We start from the raw sequence: 24,355 nt of genomic DNA, 5'->3' as shown, positions 1-24,355 counted from the left end.
TCTGAAATTGCACTTTCCGTATGGAGTAATAAAGGTAATATTATCATCTGGTTATCAGAATTTTTTTTCTCCTATATAAAGGAAAATTGACATTGTGTTCTTTGCAGAATATGGTTTAGGTAAATAAAGTACAGTTAGTATTCAAGATTAACTTAGTTGTGTTTTTAAATTATGAAAAAGTTCTATCAAGACAAATTTTCTAAGGCTTAATTGGTTTGGTTAATTTTATTTAAAGCTGTATGCTCTCCCTTGAATTATCATGTTGCTTAAAATAGTTTATAGTTCATTGGTTGTTGCATTTTATATCATGTCAGCCTTAGATGTCTATGAGTTGTTTTATGTTTTAGGCCATTAATTCCTCTCCCTTCCTCATTTTTCCCTTCAGTCCTTCTGAAACTCATTCATTTCTATATATATTTATTGAACTCCTATTATATGTCAGGCGTTAGGCTGTAGGTTTTTCTGGAAGAATCTTAATTTAGACCTTGCACCTTAAATACTGCTTGGTTATCCTCTGAAAGTGGAGATGTTTATCATCATCATCAGGTAGGTAGCATTGTATAAGTATCCACTCCTAAAACTTCATTAATAACACATCTAAAACAAATAATTTTCATTCAGTGCAAAAAATTCATCTAGAAAGTATAATTGACAAAAACAACCTACAGAGTTCAACATAACTCACAGTGATTTTCAATCCTTGAACAAGAAGAATACTCTTGGTTCTTTAATTAAAAGAAAAAAACACCCACAGAACTTTCCAAAACTATCTGGGATTTGAGTGACTTGGAAAGGTATGAGTATGTATGAGTTTAACACCTTGAAAATACAGATTCCCACAGGCACTGTCCCACAAATTCTGATTCCGTAGTTCTAGGGATTTACAAAATCCTGCCCAGGTGATTCTCATGCAGTCAGTCTTCAGACTGGCATCTGAGGACTATGGCCATCCTGGGGATTCTAATGTACATTTTATGATTGCCTTAGTTTTCTGCGTTTCTATTTTGTTTCCTATCTGATAATTACAGTCAGGGCAGCTGCAAAGGATTTTGCTGTTTGAGAGCACCTGGTTGAAGGGGCAGCTGGGTGCTGAAATTTGGCCTGTCCTCCTCTTGACAAGCTGTGTGCCACCTTTTTCTCAATTGTCTGCCCAAGGGACACCTCTTCCAATTTGAACAAAGGTGTTATATAGGCTAAGGGCGGCCCTGAGTGAAATAGATCAAACTAGTACTCTGCAGACTGCATTCAGCTTATTGACATTGTATTAGCATGAAACTCTAGATCTGTTTGAAAAAGTGAACTATCTGGCCACACAGAGCCTGTAATCCCATAACTTGAGGATTTGCAAGTGAGAGTAGAGGCTGCCTCCATTAGATGGGTGATGTGTTTAACCATTCAGGTCCCCACTGCTCTATGTTGTCTTACACTCAACCCAGCCTTACCTGGCTTTTGTTGGGAGCTGAGTTTGCAGCCTCTGAAGTAGACCCTAACATTTGTGAGAACTACATCTCCAGAGCCCCTCAGTTACCAGATTCTCAGAGGCCACTGGAATATCTAGGTTCATAAATGGTCGTATCCTGGGTGGCTAGTAGGTCTCATTCACTAGGCAAGTAAGTATCTTATCTCATAAGGACCAACTTGGAATGATGCACACTGAGGTGGCTCAAATTTGTGCCACAGACTGGAGCTCTAAGTGACTCCAGGGTGGTCAAAAGCCATCACCTAAAATCTGTTAAACTCAAGGGTCTTAACAAATTTTACTCTTTCAAGATATTATGGGCAGTTGCAAATTTACTGTTGATGACTTTGTAGAACTGAAATGTTTGATAACTCGTTTTAGGCTTGGCCCACATGGATAGGTAAATTATTAAATGAATAGTTTTTTGTTGTTTTCTTTTTCTGAGTTACAACTTAAATAATGGAGAAATAAAGGGGAATTTGAGGGGAAATGCTATTTGTTTAACTTTAGAAAATGTCTGATATGTAAAGATATAACTGGGTAAGAGGAGATAATGCAGTTATGGTGACCAGTGGTCTAATTTTTACTGAGATGTTTATCTATATGCATAGAACATTTTTTTCTAGGCTCAAATGAATTACTTTTTGGTTCTGGTCTTGTGTTAGTGCATAGGTATTTTAGCGTGATTGATTAATCTATTCTGAGGTCAAGGAATAAGGCTAGGTTTATGTATGGATTTCTGCAGCATAAGAAGGAAGATGCTGTGTATTTCCATTGAAGAATGAAATTTGACTGTCATCATTTCCCGTGGGTTTCATGATATGTGTTAGCCAGCTAAATAATTCCTTTAGGATTAGATGTTCAGTTAAAACAATTGTTTTATATTCCATATGTTTACTAAATTTTAGGACCACTTATTTTTTCTTTATCAAATGAATTAATGAGACCTATTTCTGCCCTTTTTCCCTTAGTTTTTGTATTTTTTGATCTGACTGTAGATGATCAGTCAGTTTATCCCAAGGAATTAAGAGACGAATACATCATGTCAAAAACTCTTGGAAGGTAATTTATTTTTTCTTATGGAAATTGCACTTAATTTTTTCCTAAACATTTGTCATTGCTTAGATTTTTATTCCTAGTTTTTAACATCTATTTATAACATACTTGTAGGGCACTGATTTGTGATAGGTATGTTATTGATTTAATAATGATCAATTGAAATAATTAGTTTTTTCTTAAAATTTTTATCTGTTACAACTTTTAAAAATCAGTTTTAGTGAGACATAATTCACATACTATATAATTCGCTATTTAAAGCGTACATTTCAGTGGTGTTTAATATATTCACAGAGTTGTGAAACCTTCAGCATAATTTTAGAACATTTTCATTACCTTCCAAAAAGAAATATTTACTGCATTTCTGCCTTCTTCAGAATTTGTGACACCTTGGAAAGTGAAATGAAACTGACTATTGAATAGAACAAAGTTCTCAAAATTTTTGGTCTCAGGACTCCATATATTCTTAAAAATTACCAAGGACCCCAAAGAGCTTTTGTCCATGTGGCTTAAATCCGTTGTATTTACTATGTTAGAAATTAAAATGGAGACACATTAATATTTATTAATTCATTAAAAAATAAGCTCACTATGTTACAATGAATAACTTTTTAATGAAAAAGAATTATTTTTAAAAAGATTAGTGAGAAGAGAGGTGTTTCACACTTTTGCAAATCTCTTTAATATCTAGCTTACTAGAAAATGGCTAGATCCTGATAATTTGCTTCTTCATTTGGTCTGTTTTGATATCACATGCTGTGTACCATATAACCTCTGGAAAACTATATACTTATGAGAAAATGAGAATGAAAAAGGCAAATAATGTCTTATAGGCAATATTATTTTGAAAATAATTTTAACTTTGTGGACACCCCAAATGGGTCTTGGGGTTGCCTGATTATACTTTGAGAACCATGTCCTGAGGGAAGGTGTTCAGGACACCTTTTACCACATTATACAATATCCATCACCCTCCCATTCCTTCCCCACCCCCAGAGGCCTTTCTACCTCTTGATAATTTTAGAAACATGAAAGTAGAAAATAATAGAAGAAAATAATCACCCGTGTTCCTGCCACATAAAATCAAGCAGAGTACACTCTTCATGACCATCTATGAGACATATTTTAGTTTATGGACATCAAATTCAGTAATTCATTGTTGTTTCTATATTTGCATTGGCTGCTTGCAAGCTCACAGCCAAATTTGTGCCAGCTCTTAAGAAATGTGTGGGACTCTATTTTTTTCTAAGGGAGGATTCAACGCATCTAACTTTTAGTAGGTGACAGAAACTTATATGAGTCAGTTAAGAAAAAAAATTTATTGGCTCTTATAACTGGGAAATACAGGGGCACAGCTGACTTCAGGCATGGCCGGACCAGGAGGCTTTTAAGCTTTATATTACATTTTGAGTTCTGATTTTCGGTTTGGCTCTATCTATGCCTATATCTAAGGGCTCCCACAGTGTTGCCAGGGCCCTGGCTCCATCTCTTAATTCAGCTACTCTTTGTTGCCCTCCTATAGAATTGCTCTCTCTGTGTGGCAGGAAAAATGGCTTCCAAGAGCCACACTCATATTTTCTTTCTTCTAGAAACCACAGCAAAGAGAACTGTTTTTCTCCAAATATCAGTATTTGATCCCAGGGAAAAACCCTGATTGGCTTAATTTTACATGTCCACCCCATGATTCCAGGGTATTGTACTATTATAGACACTCCATAAAAGCTACATGAATTCAGGGAAGATTTCTCAGGCAAAAGGTGGCTGTTACCAGCAGAAGGGGAGTTGGAAAATGTTTTGAGAGGACTATTCTCACACAATATACAAACATTAACTCAAAGTAGAATGAAAATGAAATGTAAGAGGTAAAACTATTAAACTATAAGACAACTCTTTATGAGCTTTGATTTTGCAATGGTTTCTTAAATGAGGTACCAAAAGCACAAGCAACAAAAGAAAAAAGATAAATTAGGCTTCATTAAATTTAAGAACTTTTGTGCATCAAAAGACATTGTCAAGAGAGTGAAACACAGCTTACCGAATGAGAAAAAATACTTAAAAAGGATTTTGTATCCAGAATAGATAAAGAATTCTTACAACTCAGCAATAAAGAGATAACTCAGTTTAAAAATGGGCAAAGGATTTAAGTAGACATTTTTCTGAAGAAGATATACAAATGAGCAAAAAGCACATGAAAAGATGTTCGACATCATTAGTCATTAGAGAAATGCAAATGAAAACCACAATGAGATGCCACCACTAGGTTGACCATAATAAAGAAACGGAAAATGACAAGTGTTTGTGAAGATGCAGTGAAATTGGAATCCTTACATTCCTGGTGGGAATGTAAGATGGTATAGCCACTGTGGGAAATAATTTGATGGTTTCTCAAAATAGAAACCACATTGAATTACCATATATGACCCAGCAATTCCCCTTGTAGGTCTATCTGCCCTCAATTGAAAACAGGTGTTCAAACAAAAACGTGTGCATGAATGTTCACTGCAGCTCTATTTGCAATAGCCAAAGGTTGAAACAGTGTCCACCAACAAATGAATGGATAAACAAATGTGATATATCCATACAATGAAATATTTAGCTACAGAAAAGAATGAAATACTGATACATCCTATAGCATGGATGAATCTTGAAAACATGCAAAGTGAAAGAAGCCAGACACCAAAGGCTACATATTTTATGAATCTATTGATAATGAGATATTTGATAATAGGTAAATTCATAGAGACAGAAAGCAGATTAGTGGTTGCTAGGGTCTGAGGGCAGGGTAGAATGGAGAGTGAATACTTAATGGTTATGGAATTTCAATTTGGGCTGATGGAAAAGTTCTGGAACTAGGTAGAGGTGATGGTTATACAACATTGTAGATGTATTTAATGCCACTGAATTTTTCACTTCACATTGATTACAGTGATAAATTTTATGTTCTGTATATACACAGTAAAAAAATGTCTTGGCAAACTCCTCACCCTACCCCCAAACCCACAATAGTTATAATTGTCTACTTTAGACAGGCAATGAGTGATTGATACTTGGGTAGGCATTACCTCAGACTGACCTAAGCTTTGGAGAACAGAGCCTACGTAGGATTGTGTACTAGATGACATTCTTCCATTATAGTATCCCAATTAATTACAAATCTTTGAGAGTTTGTCATAAGCAGGTTAATTGTGTAATTAACTTGTAATTGTGTAATTTTGTTTTTTTAGGTATTGTGATTTTATTTAGGGTATAATTCTTGCCATCAACTACTTTCGTACTTCCTTCGAAGGAAGAAAATAAGAAATAAATACATCAATGAAAGTAATTTATTTACAGATGCTGCTTGTTGTAACTTGTTTCAGACATCATTTTTGACAAAAATTTTGTTCTTTTGATGTTTCTCTGATCTCTGGGACAAGTCATTTCTCTCCTATTTGTTCTTTGTGTCTTTCTAAGAATTTCACCATCTGAAGTGACAGGAAGACTTAAGTTGATAACACTCAGCTCAAAAAGTAGAATTTGGAGCTGATTCATTGTTCTTAGAAGGTCCACATTCACTTATGCCCTTGACATTTTATGTTGGTGAGGTTTCACCGTGTTCTATGAAAATGGGGACAATGGAAGTATTGTGTATGGACCGTCTTTAACTTGGAATAGTTGAAGCCAACTCAGGAGCGGCGGGTCTCCTGATTAAAAACATTCTGACAATCTCTTTCTATGTTTTTCCCTGTAGTGGTGCCTGTGGTGAGGTGAAGCTAGCTTTTGAGAGGAAAACATGTAAGAAAGTAGCCATAAAGATCATCAGCAAAAGGAAGTTTGCTATCGGCTCTGAGAGAGAAACAGTAAGTACCTGTGTTTGTGGCTGCTCAGCTGTTCTTAACACTTCATGTCCCAAAATAATTTTAGAATGGTGATTTTCAATGTTGAGAAGAAAATACTGCTCAGATATATGAATTTGTATTAAAGAGCATTGAAAATACTTGAGTGTATTCAACTAATCTAGAAACTTATAATAGAGAATTCGGTTCCAAAAAGTATTTGGTTGTACGTAGTAATATACTTGCAGGAAGTTGTTTTTTTTTTCCTTCTTCCAAGTTGTTGCAAGACTGTTTTTACAATAAATGAAAGGAAATTAGGGAAAAAAAATCCAGCCATATCCCTGCCACTATAACCCCACAGCTGTTTTCAGTTTTCCTTTCCCTTCTAGTCTTTGTTCATATGAGTTCGTGTTTTTAGATGGTTGAAATCACATTGTATATACAATTTTGTATTTTACTTTTCCATAGAAGCATCGATGCATAAACTTTCTCCTAATAGATGGTCAAGTCTCTATTTCATCAACTTTATCATAATTTACTCAACCATTTCTTTGGTTGATCATTTAGATAATTTCTAATTCTTTGCTCTTTCTGATAATGTGGCAGTGAGTCTTAGTGTTTATAGATTTTAAAAATCTTAATTAAATTATGTCTCTATTTCATCAACTTTATCATAATTAATTCAACCATTTCTTTGGTTGATCATTTAGATAATTTCTAATTCTTTGCTCTTTCTGATAATGTGGCAGTGAGTCTTAGTGTTTATAGATTTTAAAAATCTTAATTAAATTATTCATTACTTTTTATGTGCTAGCCATTCATTTTATTACATTTTGTATAACACACTTTTACTGCGTGAGTGAAATAGCCAAATGTATTGGTCTTTCAACACATGACCTAACAAAGTAATGTAAAATGCGACCTGTAATCACGTTTTCCTTTGCGACCAGCTGTTTCTGGGTATTATATTTTAACATTCTTTAAAGATCATTTTTTTCCCCACAAGACAATGCCATTCTCACATGGCAAGAGGAATTTCCTTTCTGTGTTCACTTTGTTATCGATCTTTTCCCTTGTGATTCTGGATTTGATTCCCATTTTGGGGGGAAGAAAATACCTCCCAGATTCTTAATGACTTGGAGCAAAATTTTAGTTTCATCTTTCAAATTGTATTGTACTCTTTTAGACCTCTCTATCATCAGAGCACACCCTGACTTGGTAATTAGTTTAACGGCTTACAGGAAGAGGCCGGCTTTTAAAATTAAACATCTGTGTTTCTTAGCTGAAGTCCATTTTACATAAATATGTAATTCTATATCCTCTGTGCTTGTGGAGGGTGTAGCCCATGAGGTTGAGTAACTTGATTCATCCTTTTGGAATTGTAATGGAGAACAACTTCAGTACCCTGAAGCTTCCTCCAGTTAAGAGTCTCAGTAAATACGTCAGCCTGTAGTTGAAATTAAAAACCATTTTTGCTCTGTTATGAGAAATTTGACTTGACATTTTTTTTCATGCAGTTTAATTAAATAGCTTTTGTCTGGACTTTTCTTGTTTTATCATTTTTATGAATGCATACAATTCTATAGCTAATGCGAACAGAGCTTAACAGGTATGCATGAGAACAGTGGAAACGCTCGTTTCTGGCTGCGGGAACTAGAGCAAGTGGCTTCCTTTCTCTGAGCCTCAGTTGCCCCATCTGTAAAATGGGAATAATTATAGAACTCAGTTCATTTGGGGATTATGAGAATTACGGGAGATGACCCTTTTAAATAAAGAGCTTGGTATAAAGCCTGCTCACTTATTGAATGCTTCCTATTTGCCAAGCACTTTACAGAGTGATTTTAGGTAAGTTTAAATCATTGACCTCTAGGCCTTGATTTCTCTGCATGAGTAGAGTTGGGTCTAGAACTAAGGCAGTGTATACTCAACTAAGTCTAATTGTAAATATTTTCTAAATATCAGCTATTATTATTATTAATAAACTCTAATGATATTTTATTTATCAAAGGATCCAGCTCTCAACGTTGAAACAGAAATAGAAATTTTGAAAAAATTAAATCATGTAAGTATTGTTGTAAAATATGAACCATACTTAAAATCATTTAGCACAAAATATGGGAGGAGTACAAAGCATTTCAACGTGACAAAGCTAGTATTTACCTGAGTTCCTTAATTGTGTGTGTACATGTGTATACATGTGAATGCATATGTGTGTTTAACTGTCATTTAGCTAAAAAGAGCATTCCTCTGAATTTTTGAAAGAACAATACTGTGTAAAGATTTTATGATTAAATAATGATGTGATTTTACACTGACTTAGTTCTTGAACAAAAGGCATAGTAAATCTCCTAAATTTTATATCTCTAGGGACTTTATCAACTGATTATGTTGGGACGACAATGCTAATTTGGTAAATTTGGTTTAATTATACCTGAAGTTTTAACTCATATAAATACCTTTTGATGGTGCTGATTTCCATTTACCTCAGTTGGAGTAAATCACATAAATATAAGGGTATTTAATCTAGATGACAACAACCTGTCCTTATATCTGATTAAAAGGTGTCAGTGGCCTCATTGAGTATTAATAGTATTAATAGTCCCTGATTACTTTGTCTCAATGGAAAGTGTCTGACTTTAAAGATGTGAAAAGAGAACGTTTGAGTTGTAGGATTGATCCCGTCTTCCTTTTTATTGCTCTTTTCATTTCTTCATTAATTCATGAGCCCCCTGAAGTCATGAGCTAGGTAGGCATTGGAGTGAAACTTGAAACAAGGTCTCCTGTCTGTCCGGCTAAGGATTATCTTATTCGGTTTTTTACCTCCAGACAACAAAAAGATTTCTTCTCTCTTCTTTCACTTCCTCAAATCCTCCAAACAAGTAGAAATTAAGAACGAATCTCTGCCATCGACACAACAATTCAACAAGTTCCTTTAGAACTCATGGGTAGATCTGAAAACACTTGAGAATCCAAGTGGCTGATCCCCACCCTGCTGCTTGGCTTTCTTCTAATTACCTTGCAACTTCTTCCTCTTCCCCGAATTCACCTCCTTTTTTCAAAGGCATCTAGAATCTCTCATGAAAGGGAGGAACCCTCCAATTTTCTGGAGTGGGGTAGCTTCAAACATACCCCTAAGATAAACACTTAGAATGCTTAGAGAATTTTCTGTCATGTCAGAGGATCCCCAAACATAACATTTATGTAAATAAATCCAATGTCCACTGCAGTTGAGAGGAATTTAGAACCCCAAAGATAGTACCTAGAGATAATACATGGTAATTTACAAGGGCACATGGAAGCCCTTGGGAATTAAATATGGGCTCATGAGTTTGTTTGCAGGAACAACGAGTAGTGAGAGCATGAGTAAAACTCTCTTCTAGGCCTGGGCAGTGGTCAGCACAGATGGACTTGGTCATCCCTTTCCTCATGTGGCTTCAGTCTAGTGGAGAGACAGAGCTGGGTTCCCATCATACCTCTATCACCTGGCTCTGAGAAGGTCATTTCACTTTTCAGAGCTTCTGTTTTCTTATCTGTACAGTGGAGACAATAAGGATACATAACTCAAAGATCAGCATGAGAATTAAATATGAGATATGCTTGTAAAGCTTTCAGCACAGAGAACACTGAGGAATGATAGGTATCTGTAATTCCTTAATCTTTTACCTGTATGACCTAAGTGGAAGGTCTGGATTGTAGTCTCTTGTTCCTTAGAGACACTTTAAGCTGTGACAGCTCCAGCCAGTGACCCTGGGAATCACTTTATGCTCTATTATCTCCCAGCTATTCCCAGGTGGGCACTGCCTGTTATGAAGCCAAGCAAACCAGGAAGTTTTCATTCTTTCCTCTGATCTCTTTCTTTCCCATGTGCCTTCTGCTTCTCCTTTTTCTTTTATCAAAATATCACATGTGTATAAAGAGTCAGATACTGCTAAAAGGTTTATTATGCAAATAGCAGCTCCACATCCCTCTTAATGTCCCTCTGCTAACATTTTAAACATTTTAAAACATTTTAAAAAAAGAATTTATCTCTATATTTCTACATAATATACATAAACTGCTATCTCTTGATTTAATAATTTTAGGTAGTTTGTTGATTTTCTGTTATTCTTACATGAGAATTTTAGCTCCTTTCTGATCCTCTTAATATAATACTACAATGCCAATTCAATGTTTTCATTATTGTGACAATAACATGTTCATGCAGAGCTGAGTATACTATGATCATAGGTAAGGAGTGGTGAAGCTGTTTGCTCTCAGCCTGATCCCCATGGCCATTTGCTCCATGACTAAAATGTGGCTGGCAGGGTCTACACTTGGCGGGCACAGTGGGAGCAGGGTATATCTGATATTGATGTTGGTATTAATCTGGGCAGCATACGAATGTCTCCTGTGTGCCAGCTGCTATGCTGAGTGTTGGTCCAAGAAAGGTAAATAAGGCTCGACTTGGCCTATGCAGTGCCTGGTGAAAGGAGACCTGTGCTTGGTGTTAGTTTCCTTTCTCCACCCTCCTGGAGTTCACAGCCTGCTGGGGAGACAGACACTGAAGATGTGGTGTGGGGCGGCACAGATTAGAACCACTGCAAGGTGTGCGGTTGCATTGTAAGGAGGATATTTTAGCGGGGCCTGAGGCCTAGTGTGCCTGGAGGGCTGGATCATCAGGCAGGAGGATTGCACAAGCAAAGGTATGACACTGGGAAAGATGACAATGTTTGGGGCAGCTGAGAGAGGAGGATGCATGGGACCAGGAGCAGGATATGAGGCTGGGATAGTGGGTGAGGGCAGGACGAGGCTGGGTCATGAAGGCCTGGCCTCTGTGAAGTTGAATTTTAGCCTCTAGGCGGCACAGAGCCAAGGTTGTTCGTCTTGTCTTTCTTCTGCCTCTCTATTACTTACTTCCCTTCTTCTCGGTGCTCTCCTTCCTTCCTTTAAGTATTTTAAAATTATATTTAACACATGTAAAGTAATAAATGTAAACTACAAAGCAAACCAATAAAATGAACACCTTCGGACTCGCTAACTTAAGAATGAAAACTTGACCCTGCAATTGAAGCACCTCACATTCTTTGAAATCTGTCATTACTTGCCTTTTCCACTTGACAATGTTTTTCCAAGATCCACTGTGCTGGGAGAAGCAGTGGGGCGTTCATTCACTGCTGTATAATAGTTCATGGAAAGGTACCACTTGGAGGATTTTCGTTAGAGTGATGAATGTGATGAAATTTGCTTTGTAGGAAGATCATTCTGGAGACTTTTGCTACTCTTTAAAATCTAAAAATCTTATAGCTCTCTTCTCTTTAATTCCACAATCTTCCTCTGTGCTGAGGGGTGGGGGCAGGTCCTTGATAGGTACTCACCACATCTCTTACTTCTTCCAACCACTGAGCTTTACTGTCTGTCTCTTTTTCTGTAAAAACAATAGGTGTGTTTTCTAAGCAGAACATCATACTATTAAATATGCATTTTAAACTGGACAGTACTGCTCTGCTTTGTTCTTCAATATTCTTTTATGCATCCTGCATTGATCAGAGGTCACAAACGATCAGTCATATGTGTGTATCTCCCTCACTCCACAGATGTGTTTAGAGTTCTCAGGAAACTGGAATTTCCTTCTTCCTTTGAAAAATGGGAGGATCTTGCCACCTGGGGTTCCTGTTCCCCTGGGGTTCCAGTTGTGAAGAGCTGAATAAGCCTGCTATCTGGCTGCATGGCGGGGCTCCCCTCCTGGCCCACTTCTTTTCATGCTACTTGTCAGGCTCCTCCAGGTTTCTTAGGTGTCCTTGAGTACCTGTGCTCTGGGGCAGTGAGAAGGAAGGCTGGGGAGAGACTGGCTTTCCTTCCTTGGTGCTATTCTGTGTGTGAAACATTAACCAGTCTGTCACCAACTTGGTTGTGTGGAGAGTTTCTTGTACATTCTCATTGAGGAGCCAGGTAAATTCTGTTCTACTTTCTCCCCTGCATGAACTTCAAAGTGTCCCAAGACATGAGGCCAAATGCCTGGCCTTGGCCTCTCTGACCCTCTGGGCAGATGTCCTGAGTCCTGCTTTTGTGTATATCTTTTTGGGAGCATCTCACTACTTTTCCTATTTTCTCTCTTTTAGCCTTGTATCATCAAGATTAAAGACTTTTTTGATGCTGAAGATTATTATATTGTTTTGGAATTGTAAGTAGTAAGCTTTTCACTTGTTTCCATTTAAATGCTTATTTAAAGAATCTAATGTTGCTTAGCATTTCTCATCCTGGGAGACCCTCAATATATGAGTGTGGTGGTGGTGGGGCCTCAGAGTATGTGTGGGATTAGTATCATATCTGAAATCCCTCCAGTGTTTCCAAAGGCATGTGGCTTAGAGGTTTTGGGCCCTGGATCTGAGACCTGGGTTCGAATCCCACTCTGCAGGTACCTAGCTGACTGCCCATGGTTAGTTTAATTCCAGTCTCAGAATCTCATTTTCTTGGTGTTAAATGGGGATAATCATGATACCCCATGTGCAGAGTTGTAAGGATTAAATGTAGTGAGAGGTAGAAAGCCCCTAGCAGAGCACCTGGCACATATAGGTGCTGAACAACAGGTGGATATTATTTCTCTGAAATACCTGCCTTGGTAGACCTATTGGCATGGGATCACAGTACCAGGTTGCAAGGTAATACCTGAATATCTTTCAAGTACTGGTTTACTTGCTTGCTGGTTTGTTTCAGTGTCCATAGAGTTCTGTTCTATTTGGTGTAACCAAAATAAATTTCTTTCCGATTCCTGGAAGAGGCCTATCTGATGTGCATAGACAGTGTTTCTGGGAGTGGCTGTTGGGGCAGACAGGCAAGGCTTTGCTCCTGAGTGACAGTGTCTGTGCATGTTGTCTATTAAGATTATATAGTAAACAACAGTCCTGATCATTAGCATTATGAGTGACTGGACAGCCCTTGTAGTGCTTGAGGGAATATCTGTTGCTATTAAATAGGAGATTGTTACCTGACTGGGTCTAGTTAAAACAGTGTAATAATAGTAATAACAATAATAATACAATTATAGTAACTGATACTAATTAAGCACTTATAGTGAGCCACCGCCCTAAGCTCTTTACGTGGATTGACTCATTTAACCTTTGTAACAGTCATCCAGGTTACTTACAAATTACTGGCAGGTTGCTACTTTTAGTCTCACTTTACAGAAAAGGATACTAAAGTGCAGAGGGATTTGATAGCCTTGCCAAGCATCTGCGCTGTGCCAGGCACTATACCTACATCAGTTATCTCTGGATTTTGAAAACAGCCATCGAAGTAGGTGGGATCATCTCTATTTTTTAACTTGCCCAAAGTCCCCCAGCTAGGACGTTGTGGAGCTGGGATTCAGATCCGGTTGTCTGATTTTAGGTTCCTATTTGCCACTCTATAGCAGTCTCAGAGTCACCTGGGGTATGTGATAAAAATGCAAACTCTTGGGCCCTTCCTAATCTACTTGAGGGACATTTTAAGAAACTCCCCAAGTGTCTCCAATGTTTACTCTTTCCATCCTTTCTTGGTCCTTAGTTTCCTACAGAGACATCTTCATTATGGATGAGGTTTGTTACCTCATTGCCTTTACAGTGGGAGTCAAGAGTGAATACAAATGGCAACTCTTTGCTTGTCTTAATGAGTTTGTTTTGTTTGTGTTATTATCATCCACCCAAGTGAGTTTCCTTCTAGCCATGAACCCCCTGCTTTGTGTTGCAGGATGGAAGGAGGTGAGCTATTTGACAGGGTGGTGGAGAATAAACGTCTGAAAGAAGCTACATGCAAACTGTATTTTTACCAGATGCTCCTGGCAGTACAGGTAAGAGAAACCTTCAGTTCTTTTGACAACCTAGGTTCTTGTAGGTGAATTACTCCCTGAATCAGATAGAAAGTGAGGGACTGTGGATGAAAAACTGGAGAGCAGAGAGCCTGCGTATGTGTTGTTTGTTCTGTTCTTGGTAAAAACATCCTACCTCTTTAACTCAGATGAGAAAGCTCTTGCTGTAAAGCTGAAGGAGTAAGAAAGGGTTAGTTAAAAGAAATAAACACATGGTCCCATGTGTCTTCTCTTTGGCTTAGAGTTATTTCTGGAGGGGCATTGATCTTTACTTCTGCCTGATCCTTGTATAAGTTCCTCTTACCTCTCAGGGTGGGAACTGGGCAGGTATTAGAGTAAAGCTGGCAAGTTGGGGTGGTTGTGACAGATTGCTCGCTGTGGGCCAGTACTAGGTATTCCCTTCACATGCAGCATCGTGTTAACAGCAGGCAGGCAGGCAGGCATTTTGCTCTGCCTTCTCTTCTCTATTCCATGAAAGTGTTGGGTGGGTGTTGGGTGGAGGAATAGCATGTGGCATTTTCTGCTTTGAGGAACATCACTCCTTCGCAAATCAAATTGGTTCTGGCAATTCTCTGCCAAGGTTTCTTCCTTTGGAAACCTTCTCCATGTGGGAAACACAGTGACTGGGAGCAGCTCTTATACTGAGTGAGGATTGAGGGAGATTTTCTTGGGGTTGGTCCACCTTGCCTCGTTCTTCTTGGGGGATTCACCAGGTCCCAGTCCCAGTGCGAGTGTATTGGAGGAGTTTTTGCTCTAGGCGAGAGGGATAGCCAGAGAACATTGAAGTCCATAAACACTTAACCAGTTCTTTACTCTCTTGATGGTTTATTCCCTTTTTTATGATGAGAATATTGAGATAAATTGAGTGCAGATCAGTGGGTGTGGGAAATTTTTTTCTTAAAGAAATATGACTTAGTGTATAAAAATGACATGAAGAAACATCAACATATTATATATGGCCTCCAATTTATGATGGTGCAAAAGCGAAAAGCATTCAGTAGATGTCATATGTCCAGTTTTGAATTTTGATCTTTTTCTGGGCATGTGATAATGTGGTATGATACTCTCTCCTGATGCTGGGCAGCGAGCTGCAGCTCCCAGTCAGCCACATGATCATGAGTGTAAACAACTGATATGCTATGGTGTGTTCGTTGTGTTAGATGATTTTGTCCAACCATAGCCTAACATAAGTGTTGTGAGCATACTTAAGGTGTATTAAATGCATTTTTGACTTACCATATCTTCAACTTACGATGGATTTGTCAGGATGTAGCCCCATCGTAAGTTGAGGAGCATCTGTATTTCAGACTAGAGTTTTTGAAGACTCTATGTCATTCTTTGCATTGAGGAATATGTTAACTGAGTATTAATCAGATAATTTATAATATGTCCTTTACAGATTCTTTTAAAAAATATTATTCTCAGGAATGGAGTCATTTTTATGGTTTACTTTAATATGGTCTTAAAATATTTTATGTCACCGTTTACATTTTTATTATTGAAATTGATACCTTATGTTTCTGCCAACCTGAAGGGATAGTTATTATCTTGAAAAGTGAAATAAAATGTCTACTTACTCTCATAAGGTGCTTTTTTTCATTTTTTTACTTTTTAAAGATTTTCTTGAAAACAAATTTGTAAGCACTAATCCCTTTACTCAGTAGTTTTCTATGATTTGGGAAGAATATATTTGTGAGTAACATGGCTTATAGTTTCACCCAGATGTAAGGTGTGTGTGTGTGTGTGTGTGTGTGTTGTCTCTACTCACATACCTAATCCATAAATCTAAGGGTCATGTCTCCCTTTCTGTGTAGTACCTTCACGAAAATGGTATTATACATCGAGATTTAAAGCCAGAGAATGTTCTACTCTCATCTCAAAAAGAGGACTGTCTTATAAAGGTAAGAAATTTATGTTCTTTGTGTGGCCACTCCAGTAGATTTCTGTTCAGAAACTGTCTTTTAATTCATCGGGAAAAAAGAGCATAAAAAGATTGAGAATTTGACCTTTCTACTCTTAGCAATTATTTTAGAGATCGGGTGGTATTGCTTCAATCTAGACTCTAATAAGCATTTGTTGAGCTCCACTCAACAAATTACATAAGTAGTACAAGCTACTTTTGTGTTCAGAGGGAGGGAGGAGGAATCTAAATGGATGAGTGAACAAACACATCCCCTTTTTTCCCGTTCTAAGGTTTCACTTTAGAATCTCTTGTTGATTTTTTTAAAATTAATGAACGAATTAATTAATTCATTAATTAATTAATTTAAAAAAAATCATGACATCCAGACTGTTCCTCAGAATCTCTGAAGGTAGCACCCAAGTATAGATGTTTTCTCTAAGCTTCTCAAGTATTCTGGTGTACAGCCATGGTTGAGAAACTGAGGAGCCATGCATAACTAATTAAGAGGATCCACACATAACTAATTATAATCTGAAAGTGTCTGTGGAAAGGGTTATAACCTTTTGTAATGTTATAGAGAACACAGATAAGTTGGGAAAAAACCTGGGCCTTAGGCTTTTGGCTCAGGAATTTTAATTTAAGCAAAATTAAATCACTTGCAAAGTTTAGGATTGCCTTAATTTAGCTATGAATTTAGAAATTCTAAATTAACAGCAGGCATGAACTGTAGGATAGAAACTGATGTAGACTGCATATATTTTAGGACTGGCAAACTATATTAATCTTTTTATTTTATAATATCATTAAAAATGATTCCTCTTTGTCTTTAATTTTAGATTACTGATTTTGGGCAGTCCAAGATTTTGGGGGAGACCTCTCTCATGAAAACTTTATGTGGTACCCCTACCTACCTGGCTCCTGAGGTTCTTAATTCCTTTGGGACTGCTGGATATAATCGTGCTGTGGACTGCTGGAGTTTAGGAGTTATTCTTTTTATTTGGTAAGAAAAATTTTCATTGCTTCAGAGTCTGCTTGGAGGTAATTAGGTGAAATCAGACATGTCCAGGTAGAGAGCTTGTGTTTAATTTAGGTCACTTTTTTTGACCACTGATTTAAAGAAAAACCTAATTTTTCATTATGCTGAAAAAGAAATCTATATATCCAAATGCCACTGAGAATGCCACTTGATTTCTTTTCCTTTCTCTCTCTACCAATATTAAGCCTTAGTGGGTATCCACCTTTCTCTGAGCATAAGACTCAAGTGTCACTGAAGGATCAGATCACCAGTGGAAAATACAACTTCATTCCCGAAGTCTGGGCAGAGGTCTCAGAGAAGGGTATGGATACAAAAGGGTTAAGAATTTATGGTTTGCTAAAATGTGTGTGTGCCGTGATGAGAGTTTCTTTTCAAATTCCACGATGTTTTCTCCTATTGATTCCGTTCCTGTTTTCTGTTATTTTGCACCATCTGAGAGGCAAAGGAAGGTATTAAGAGCACGACTCCAGAGCCAGGCAAAACTATACTCAATCCTTGGGACAGCTACTTCCTAGCTCTGTGACCTTAGGCAACTTGCTTAACCTCTATGAGTCTCCTTTTTCTTTATTTGTAAAGGGGGCACAATAAACTCTACCTTAAAGGGTTTTCATGAGGTTAAATGTAACATTCACAGTGCCTGGTACCTATTTAAGTGCATAAAATAATAAGTAACTTTTTAGTTACAAGGTTTCCTTTGAGTAAGTGTAAGAGCTAAATATAATTACTTTGTATTTAAGAATTTAAAAGTGCAACTTTGTAATTTTCAAAAGAAAAGGTAGATAACTAAAACTAAATGTCAGATAATGTAACCTAGATGATTGTATTAAATGTCAGGATGTCTGAGGAATAATATTGTTGCCATATACAAGGCAGCCTCTACTTGTTACTGGCTGTCAAGCTTTATTTCTGCCAAGCCAGCAGTTCCCATAGCCTTTGCTGGCTGAGGAATTCATCAGTGTGTGTGTCTCAGGGAAAGCATCCTGAGTGTCTTAGGACTGGGTGGAATTTCAGCTTTAATTAGTTTGAGCTTGATTCCAGCAATGAGAGAGGAGACAGAGCTAAGAGGTTGTGATGTCTGAACAGGGAGAGATGAGGGGAGTGTCATGGTCATTCCTGGTGTTCTCAGAGCACTCTGACAGATACAAAGTGAGGAGGATTAGGGGGCCCTGCCCACTCTTCTTGCTCAGTCCATGATGACCTGAACCCCTCTCTCCTCTCTCTGGATGTTGGCCTGTGACTCTGGCATACTTTAATTTTGCTGGTTAAATGTATTTACTCTTCTCACTGTGATTTGCTGAATTATCTTACTGCTTTAGCTCTGGACCTTGTCAAGAAGTTGTTGATAGTGGATCCTAAGGCGCGTTTTACAACAGAAGAAGCTTTGGGACACCCGTGGCTTCAGGTGGGTATGCGGCAATGCCTGCTGGCATAAAATCCATGGGCAACTCAATGTGCCTGAGAGATGAAGATGGAAATCTTTGCTTTGTTGGGTCCTTTTAATGCAGTTGTTTTATTTACTTATTTATTTATCTAGTTATTTATTTATCTAGTTAGTTAGTCATTCATTTATCTATCTATCTATCTATCTATCTATCTATCTATCTATTTATTTATTTATGAATGAAAGGAGAATTATTTATTTTCATCACATTTCCCCAAAATTTATGTCTTCGAGTATCTTATGAGTTAATGCAGTTATTTTAGATTGAACTTTAGATGTGTGTGGTGTGTATATCTGTGTATACGGGTATGGGTGTGCATGTGTCTTTGTGTACGTTTGGTGCAACCTTTCAACTTGACTCGTGGCTATTAGATGCACAAGCTCACTTTGTGGCCAGTCTGCAGTTGGGCTGTGTTCCTTTGAGAGGTTGTTCTCTAATTCCAAACCTTCACTCCCAGCTGTGCCTCCCCTCTTCCCTGAAACCTTGCACCTCAGGTGGGATGGGCTGCATTCTAGCCATCTTTGAACTTAAATCTGGAAGGAGGAAGAAGGCAGCCTCTCTGGGGGAAAATCTTTCTATTTCTTAAGCCCAAGTGGTCATATATAAAGGGTCCCACTTCTTATCCATGGTGAATAAGCCTGCCATTAGTGCAGACTGTCACTGTGCCTTTCAAGTCTGCATTACCTCTGTGCCCCTACTGGGGGTTGTGGCTGTCATTAGATTGAGCTGCCACAGTTGGAAGTCCTTTGTGGCTTTGCTGGGCTAATCTTTGATTTAAGAATTAGCTACGGCATCGGCCAGGTTTTCTGATGGAATTTAGGTCTTCTGTTAAGTGCAGTTCCATTCAGCACAGCCATACTCCTTTCTGTTAACTTTCATTTGATCTGTTTCCTGTGGGAAATAGAGAACTTAAGCAGGTAGTTTGAGCTAGAGGCTCAAGTACTCAGGATTGCTGGTCCAGGAACTCCTCGGACCATTCAGTCTCAGCACTGAACTTTTGGGACTCTGGGAAGACTCACCATGTTTTCTTCCAACCTTCCACACTTAACAGTTTTGCTCAGGTCAGCTCAGGTTGAGAATAACAAACCCTTAGAAGGAAAAAAAAAGTAGATATATGTGTTTGGAGTGTTGCCCTGGAAACAGCAGGCCCCCTAGAAGAACTCTGTCAGATGATTTAGCACTTAATAGACCACACAGATTTGAAACAGCAGGACCCTGGAGAAAAATAATTTGGAAACAAAGGGTGCCTTTGCATGTGGGGATTTAATTTTGATGTAAAAGAAAAACATGCCCTTGGCTCTTTTCCTGTGCCCTAATAGGGAAACTTGGGGGCCAGACGTGGAGGCAGAGCTGCTGTGAAACAAAGTGAGCTGGCCTGTTAGGCCAGAGGACAAGGTTTGCATCTGCTGCCCAAAATTTACGAACAAGCCTAGCTTATTTTTCTTGTACTTTTTGTCTCAAAACAAAAACAAAAACAAAAACCTGTTACTAACAGCCAAGGGAAGGTGAAGTTGAACCTGGCCACAGGGGTCTCCCTGGAATACTTTTTTTTGTCTACATTTTGTTTTTGCAGCAAAAGGTAGAGTGACTATTAAATGAGGACAGGGGTGCAAGTTGCCCACATAAATCATCTGCTAGTGATAGTTTAAGCTTTATTTTTGGGAAAATTCAGTGTTCTTGAAGAAATCAAATGGTTTTGTGGGTCTAGCACGGGACTGAGCATTGTGAGTGTGAGTTCTGGTTTCTGATTAACAGTGTGTCTAGTTTAGGGAACATCATCTCTTCTATCCACTTTTTGCCTCATGTTCACTTCCTGAAATAGATGATTCCTTACTGCTTGCTTTCAAGGCATATTACAATTTAATATCTTTGAACAGATTATGGACATCTCAAAGAAAGGGCATTTACAGATACACAGTGTTACCTGTAGTATGGCAAGGTAAAGAGCTTCTTTTTCACATTATTGATGTTTGATGACTTGTTTTAAATACAGGCCTAAATAGGCTTGTGATTGGTCAGCTCTGTTTGGCTGCACTGAAGAGCTGCCACATATGAGAGGCATTTCAGTGTGGTTTCATTTCTTCATGCATTCATTCTTTTAGAGGACAGTTAATGAGCTTGTGTGTCAAGCACTCTTAGGTGCTATGGATGTGAAGAGGAATGTGCCCGTCCTTGCCTTGGGGAACTGATAATCTGGGTGGGGCCAGCTCTGACCACAGTCACTATAGAACAGTGATACACGTGGTAGTAGTAGGAGATGTAGAGTATTGGAGATCCCAAGGATGAAAGAGGCCCACTGCCCACGGGGCTTTGGGTACTCAAAGTGTGAAGAGTGTCTAAAGACTGAGTTGCCTGGGGAAGATATGGGTATATTGGTTTGTTAGGGCCTTGATAACAAAATACCACTGATTGGGTGGCTTATCAAACAGAAGTTTATTTTCTCAGAGATCTGGATGCTAGAAGTACAATTTCAAGATGTTGGCAGATTTGGTTTCTCCTGAGGCCTTTCTCCTTGCCTTGCAGGTGGCTGCTTTCTCTCTGTCCCCACATAGTCTATTTTCTGTGTGTTCACATCTCTTTTTCTATTCTTATGAGGACATTAGTCATATTGGATTAAAGCCTTACCCTGATAACCTCATTTTTATGTGTAATTACCTCTTTAAAGGCTTTGTCTCCAAATTCAGTCCATAACAATGGGGGACAGCATTTTCCACTTTGAGTCCCTCGGATATGGAAGCCACTGTGCCTATTATAGTGTCTGGCATTTAAGGGTGCTTGGGAAGTATTTGTTCACTGAATAAATGAGGAAGGTGAGTGGGTGGACGGTCAAGAAGGCCAGGGGTGTATATTCCAGGTGGAGGCTGTGAGCAATGAGGAAGGTGAGTGGGTGGACGGTCAAGAAGGCCGGGGTGTATATTCCAGGTGGAGGCTGTGAGCAGGTATGGGAGAAAATAAGGGATGGACGTTTGAGAATGGCTCTGCATGGGAGTGAGATCCTAAGGGACAGTGTGTAGTGGAATCCACATGAACTTGGCAGTCTCACAATGGGTAATAGGGGAACCATTCTGAGTGATAAACAGAGTGATGGAAGCAGGTGATTCTAGCTACTAGATATAGAACAGATGGATTAATCTTTAAGCACTATAATTTTTCTATAGCCATTAAATTGCTGAATGTTAGAGGCCTTCATTCCTATTTCCTCTCTTCCCACCCACCGTGGTGTACTTGGCTTAGTGGCAGTAGTCGAGGGGGTACTGGTTGGGAAAATATGCAGCTTTGGAGTCAGGTAGCCCTGGGTCTGCACATGGCTGCTTATCGTGGCTGAGTTGGGCTTTCGGCTGGCCCCAAAGCCCACAAGCCTTAGTCACGGATATGTTTCACTTTTCTGAAGGTGGGGAGAGCTGTCCCAGGTCACCTCTTAGGGCTTCCAGATGTAAATCCTTGAACCTTGCAGAAGTGATCATCCAGGGAGGTGAGGTGGGAGTTCTCTGTGAACAACCTCAACCCCAAACTTACAAGAAACACCTGTAATGATATGACTGTTCACTTGTCTTCCTTTCTCATTAGACCAAAGCTCTGGGATATTGTGGGCTTGGAGTCCTTCTGGTGACTTGCATAGCATTTGCTGGGTGAATTTTCCTAGGATACAGGGTCAGTTTGTTAGGATGGCCCTAGTAACTGGCCTTATTGTTGGCAAGGGGAGGGAGAACCTCCTGGAAAGATCTGGGAACTGCATGGAGTTAGCCCTCAGAGGACTGAGCCAACTCCAGCCTCTGGCCTCTTGATTATCATCTTTTCAGGATCTAAGGTGCTAGTTCTGAAAGTCTTTTAACTGATAAGGTCTGTGGTTCTGACCCACCAAGAGCTTTTAGGCATGTGGTTTTGATTTAGCCAGTGCTGACTGAGTGCAAGCTGCTGATTAGACGACTCTGGGTCCTTTCCCTCCCAGAGCTTTAGCAAGGGCAGACCACTTAGTCAACAGACCAGACATCTTTGCTCTCTTCCTTGTTTCCAGGGGCATCCTAGCCCGGTCTGTGTAGGAGCTTTTTCTTAAACACAGCCTACGTATGTTTTTCATTACAGGATGAGGACATGAAGAAAAAATTCCAAAATTTGCTTTTTGAAGAAAATAAGTCAACGACTCTACCCCAGGTCCCAGCCCAGGTATTCCAGATGATGGTCATTAAACGCAGGCTAAGTTTAAAGAGCTGATGAGCAAGAATGATGAGTTTAAATAGTCTCTTTAATAGCAATTGCTTAACATTTTTAAAAGAATAATGTAGTAGATACTTTGCTTCAACTTGATCTGCTCTAGCACCCTTAGAAGATTCAATAATGTTTAATGCATTAGCGAAGCACAGCTAGGGATTGTCATTCAAGAAGTCTCCTGCAAGGCAAGACCAAAAGACTGTATTAGAGGCTCAAATTTAAATTTGTTGAAAAATTTAAAATTTGGGCGAGTGCTTGATTTATTGATTATAATTTTATTCCTTTAAGTTAAGTTCTCTATATAAGTTAATCTCTGTTCATTCTTTTCCTGCCTGCTTTTGGTGAATAACACTCTTCCCACTGCTCCCTTACAATTTCGTAAATTGGAAAACAAAGATACAAAAGACTATCTTCCCACAAAACAACAGCAAGACTTGGGGCTCCCAGTGAAAGTTATTGTCATCTCTTTAAACTTCATAATTTGGGAGATGACCGAGAAGAGGCTGGTTATGCTGCTCTTACTTTCAGTATACATCATTGAGTGATTGGAAGCCACAGGAGAGAAAGATGTCAGTTCATTAGCATGTCTGAGTCTGGTTGGGTGTGGTGGGGATTGTGATGTCAGTGAGGACAACCAGTAATTCTTGGTACTAGAAGTTTCACATGAAATGCTCCAAATTTACCCAAACCTATTGGGAAACTTTGATAATCTTTAAGAAGCCAATGGTTTTCTTTGAATATTACTCCTTTTTTCTTTTTTTCTTTTTCAGCCGTCTACGAGTCGAAAGCGGCTCCTTGAAGGGGAACTAGAGGATGCCGACACCACAAAGCGCCTAGCTGTATGTGCTGCTGTCTCGTGAACACTGGTTGAACCCTGCTGCCATTTTCTTTATATTTGTTTTTTAGAGTTTGTATTTTAATTATGGGAACAGTTGCTTTTTTCAGAGTCATCAGTACACAATTAAAAACCTAATGGAACCTGGGCTTTGTGATCAGCTTTTCAGTTGCATCCCTTTTTGTGTGTGTATTTGAAATCATATGCCTTTTGTCTGGCACTCTACCTTGACAGTCATCAGTTAAGTTTCTCAGGATGTGTCCCTGGGTCTCAGCCTGGGCAAGATGTATACAAATTCTAAAGGCTTCTTAGAAAGTTTCAGAGAAAGGGGCATGGTGAATTTGCGGTGGACTTCGTAGAGAATGGCTGGCTGCCAAAGTCTTCCTGATAAAGTAGGTACTTTGGTGCATATACCATGGACCTGTTTTAAAATCTCATCCTTACCCTCATAAAACTACAGGCCCACAGTTAAGCTCAGGGAAATAAGCCAAATAGTATATGATTCCATTTACATGAGGTACCTAGAGTTATCAAATTCAGAGACAGAGAGTAGAATGGTGGTTGCTAGGAACTGGGGGTAATGGGGTTATGGGGAGTTATTGTTTAATGGATATAGTTTCTGTTTTGCAAGATGAAAAGAGTTCTGGAGATGGATGGTGGTGATGGTTGCATAACGATGTGAATGTAATAAATACCATTGAACTGTGTACTTAAAAAAATAGTTAAGATGTTAAATTTTGTTTTGTGTATTTTACCACAATAAATTTAAAAAAAGAGA

General features: G+C 38.6%; 1 protein-coding gene across 1 annotated transcript in view; it reads left to right on the top strand.

Annotated features, from left to right (window-relative positions):
* The window catches only part of CHEK2 (checkpoint kinase 2), a 32,783-nt gene extending 8,428 nt beyond the window's left edge, over positions 1-24,355 (top strand). The window contains 12 exon segments of the mRNA XM_006904872.3: positions 1-34; positions 2,431-2,521; positions 6,246-6,354; positions 8,339-8,392; positions 12,429-12,490; positions 14,035-14,134; positions 15,967-16,053; positions 16,892-17,055; positions 17,277-17,392; positions 18,408-18,493; positions 22,617-22,697; positions 23,513-24,355. The exon segment at positions 1-34 is cut by the window's left edge and continues 39 nt beyond it. Coding sequence (XP_006904934.1) covers positions 1-34; positions 2,431-2,521; positions 6,246-6,354; positions 8,339-8,392; positions 12,429-12,490; positions 14,035-14,134; positions 15,967-16,053; positions 16,892-17,055; positions 17,277-17,392; positions 18,408-18,493; positions 22,617-22,697; positions 23,513-23,602 — 1,074 coding nt within the window. The 3' untranslated portion in view covers positions 23,603-24,355.

The sequence above is a fragment of the Pteropus alecto genome, unplaced genomic scaffold (assembly GCF_000325575.1).
Source record: "Pteropus alecto unplaced genomic scaffold, ASM32557v1 scaffold190, whole genome shotgun sequence".
Classification (NCBI taxonomy): Eukaryota; Metazoa; Chordata; class Mammalia; order Chiroptera; family Pteropodidae; genus Pteropus; species Pteropus alecto.
The sequence above is the reverse complement of the archived record's forward strand: the minus strand, read 5'-3'. Positions and strand labels throughout refer to the sequence as shown.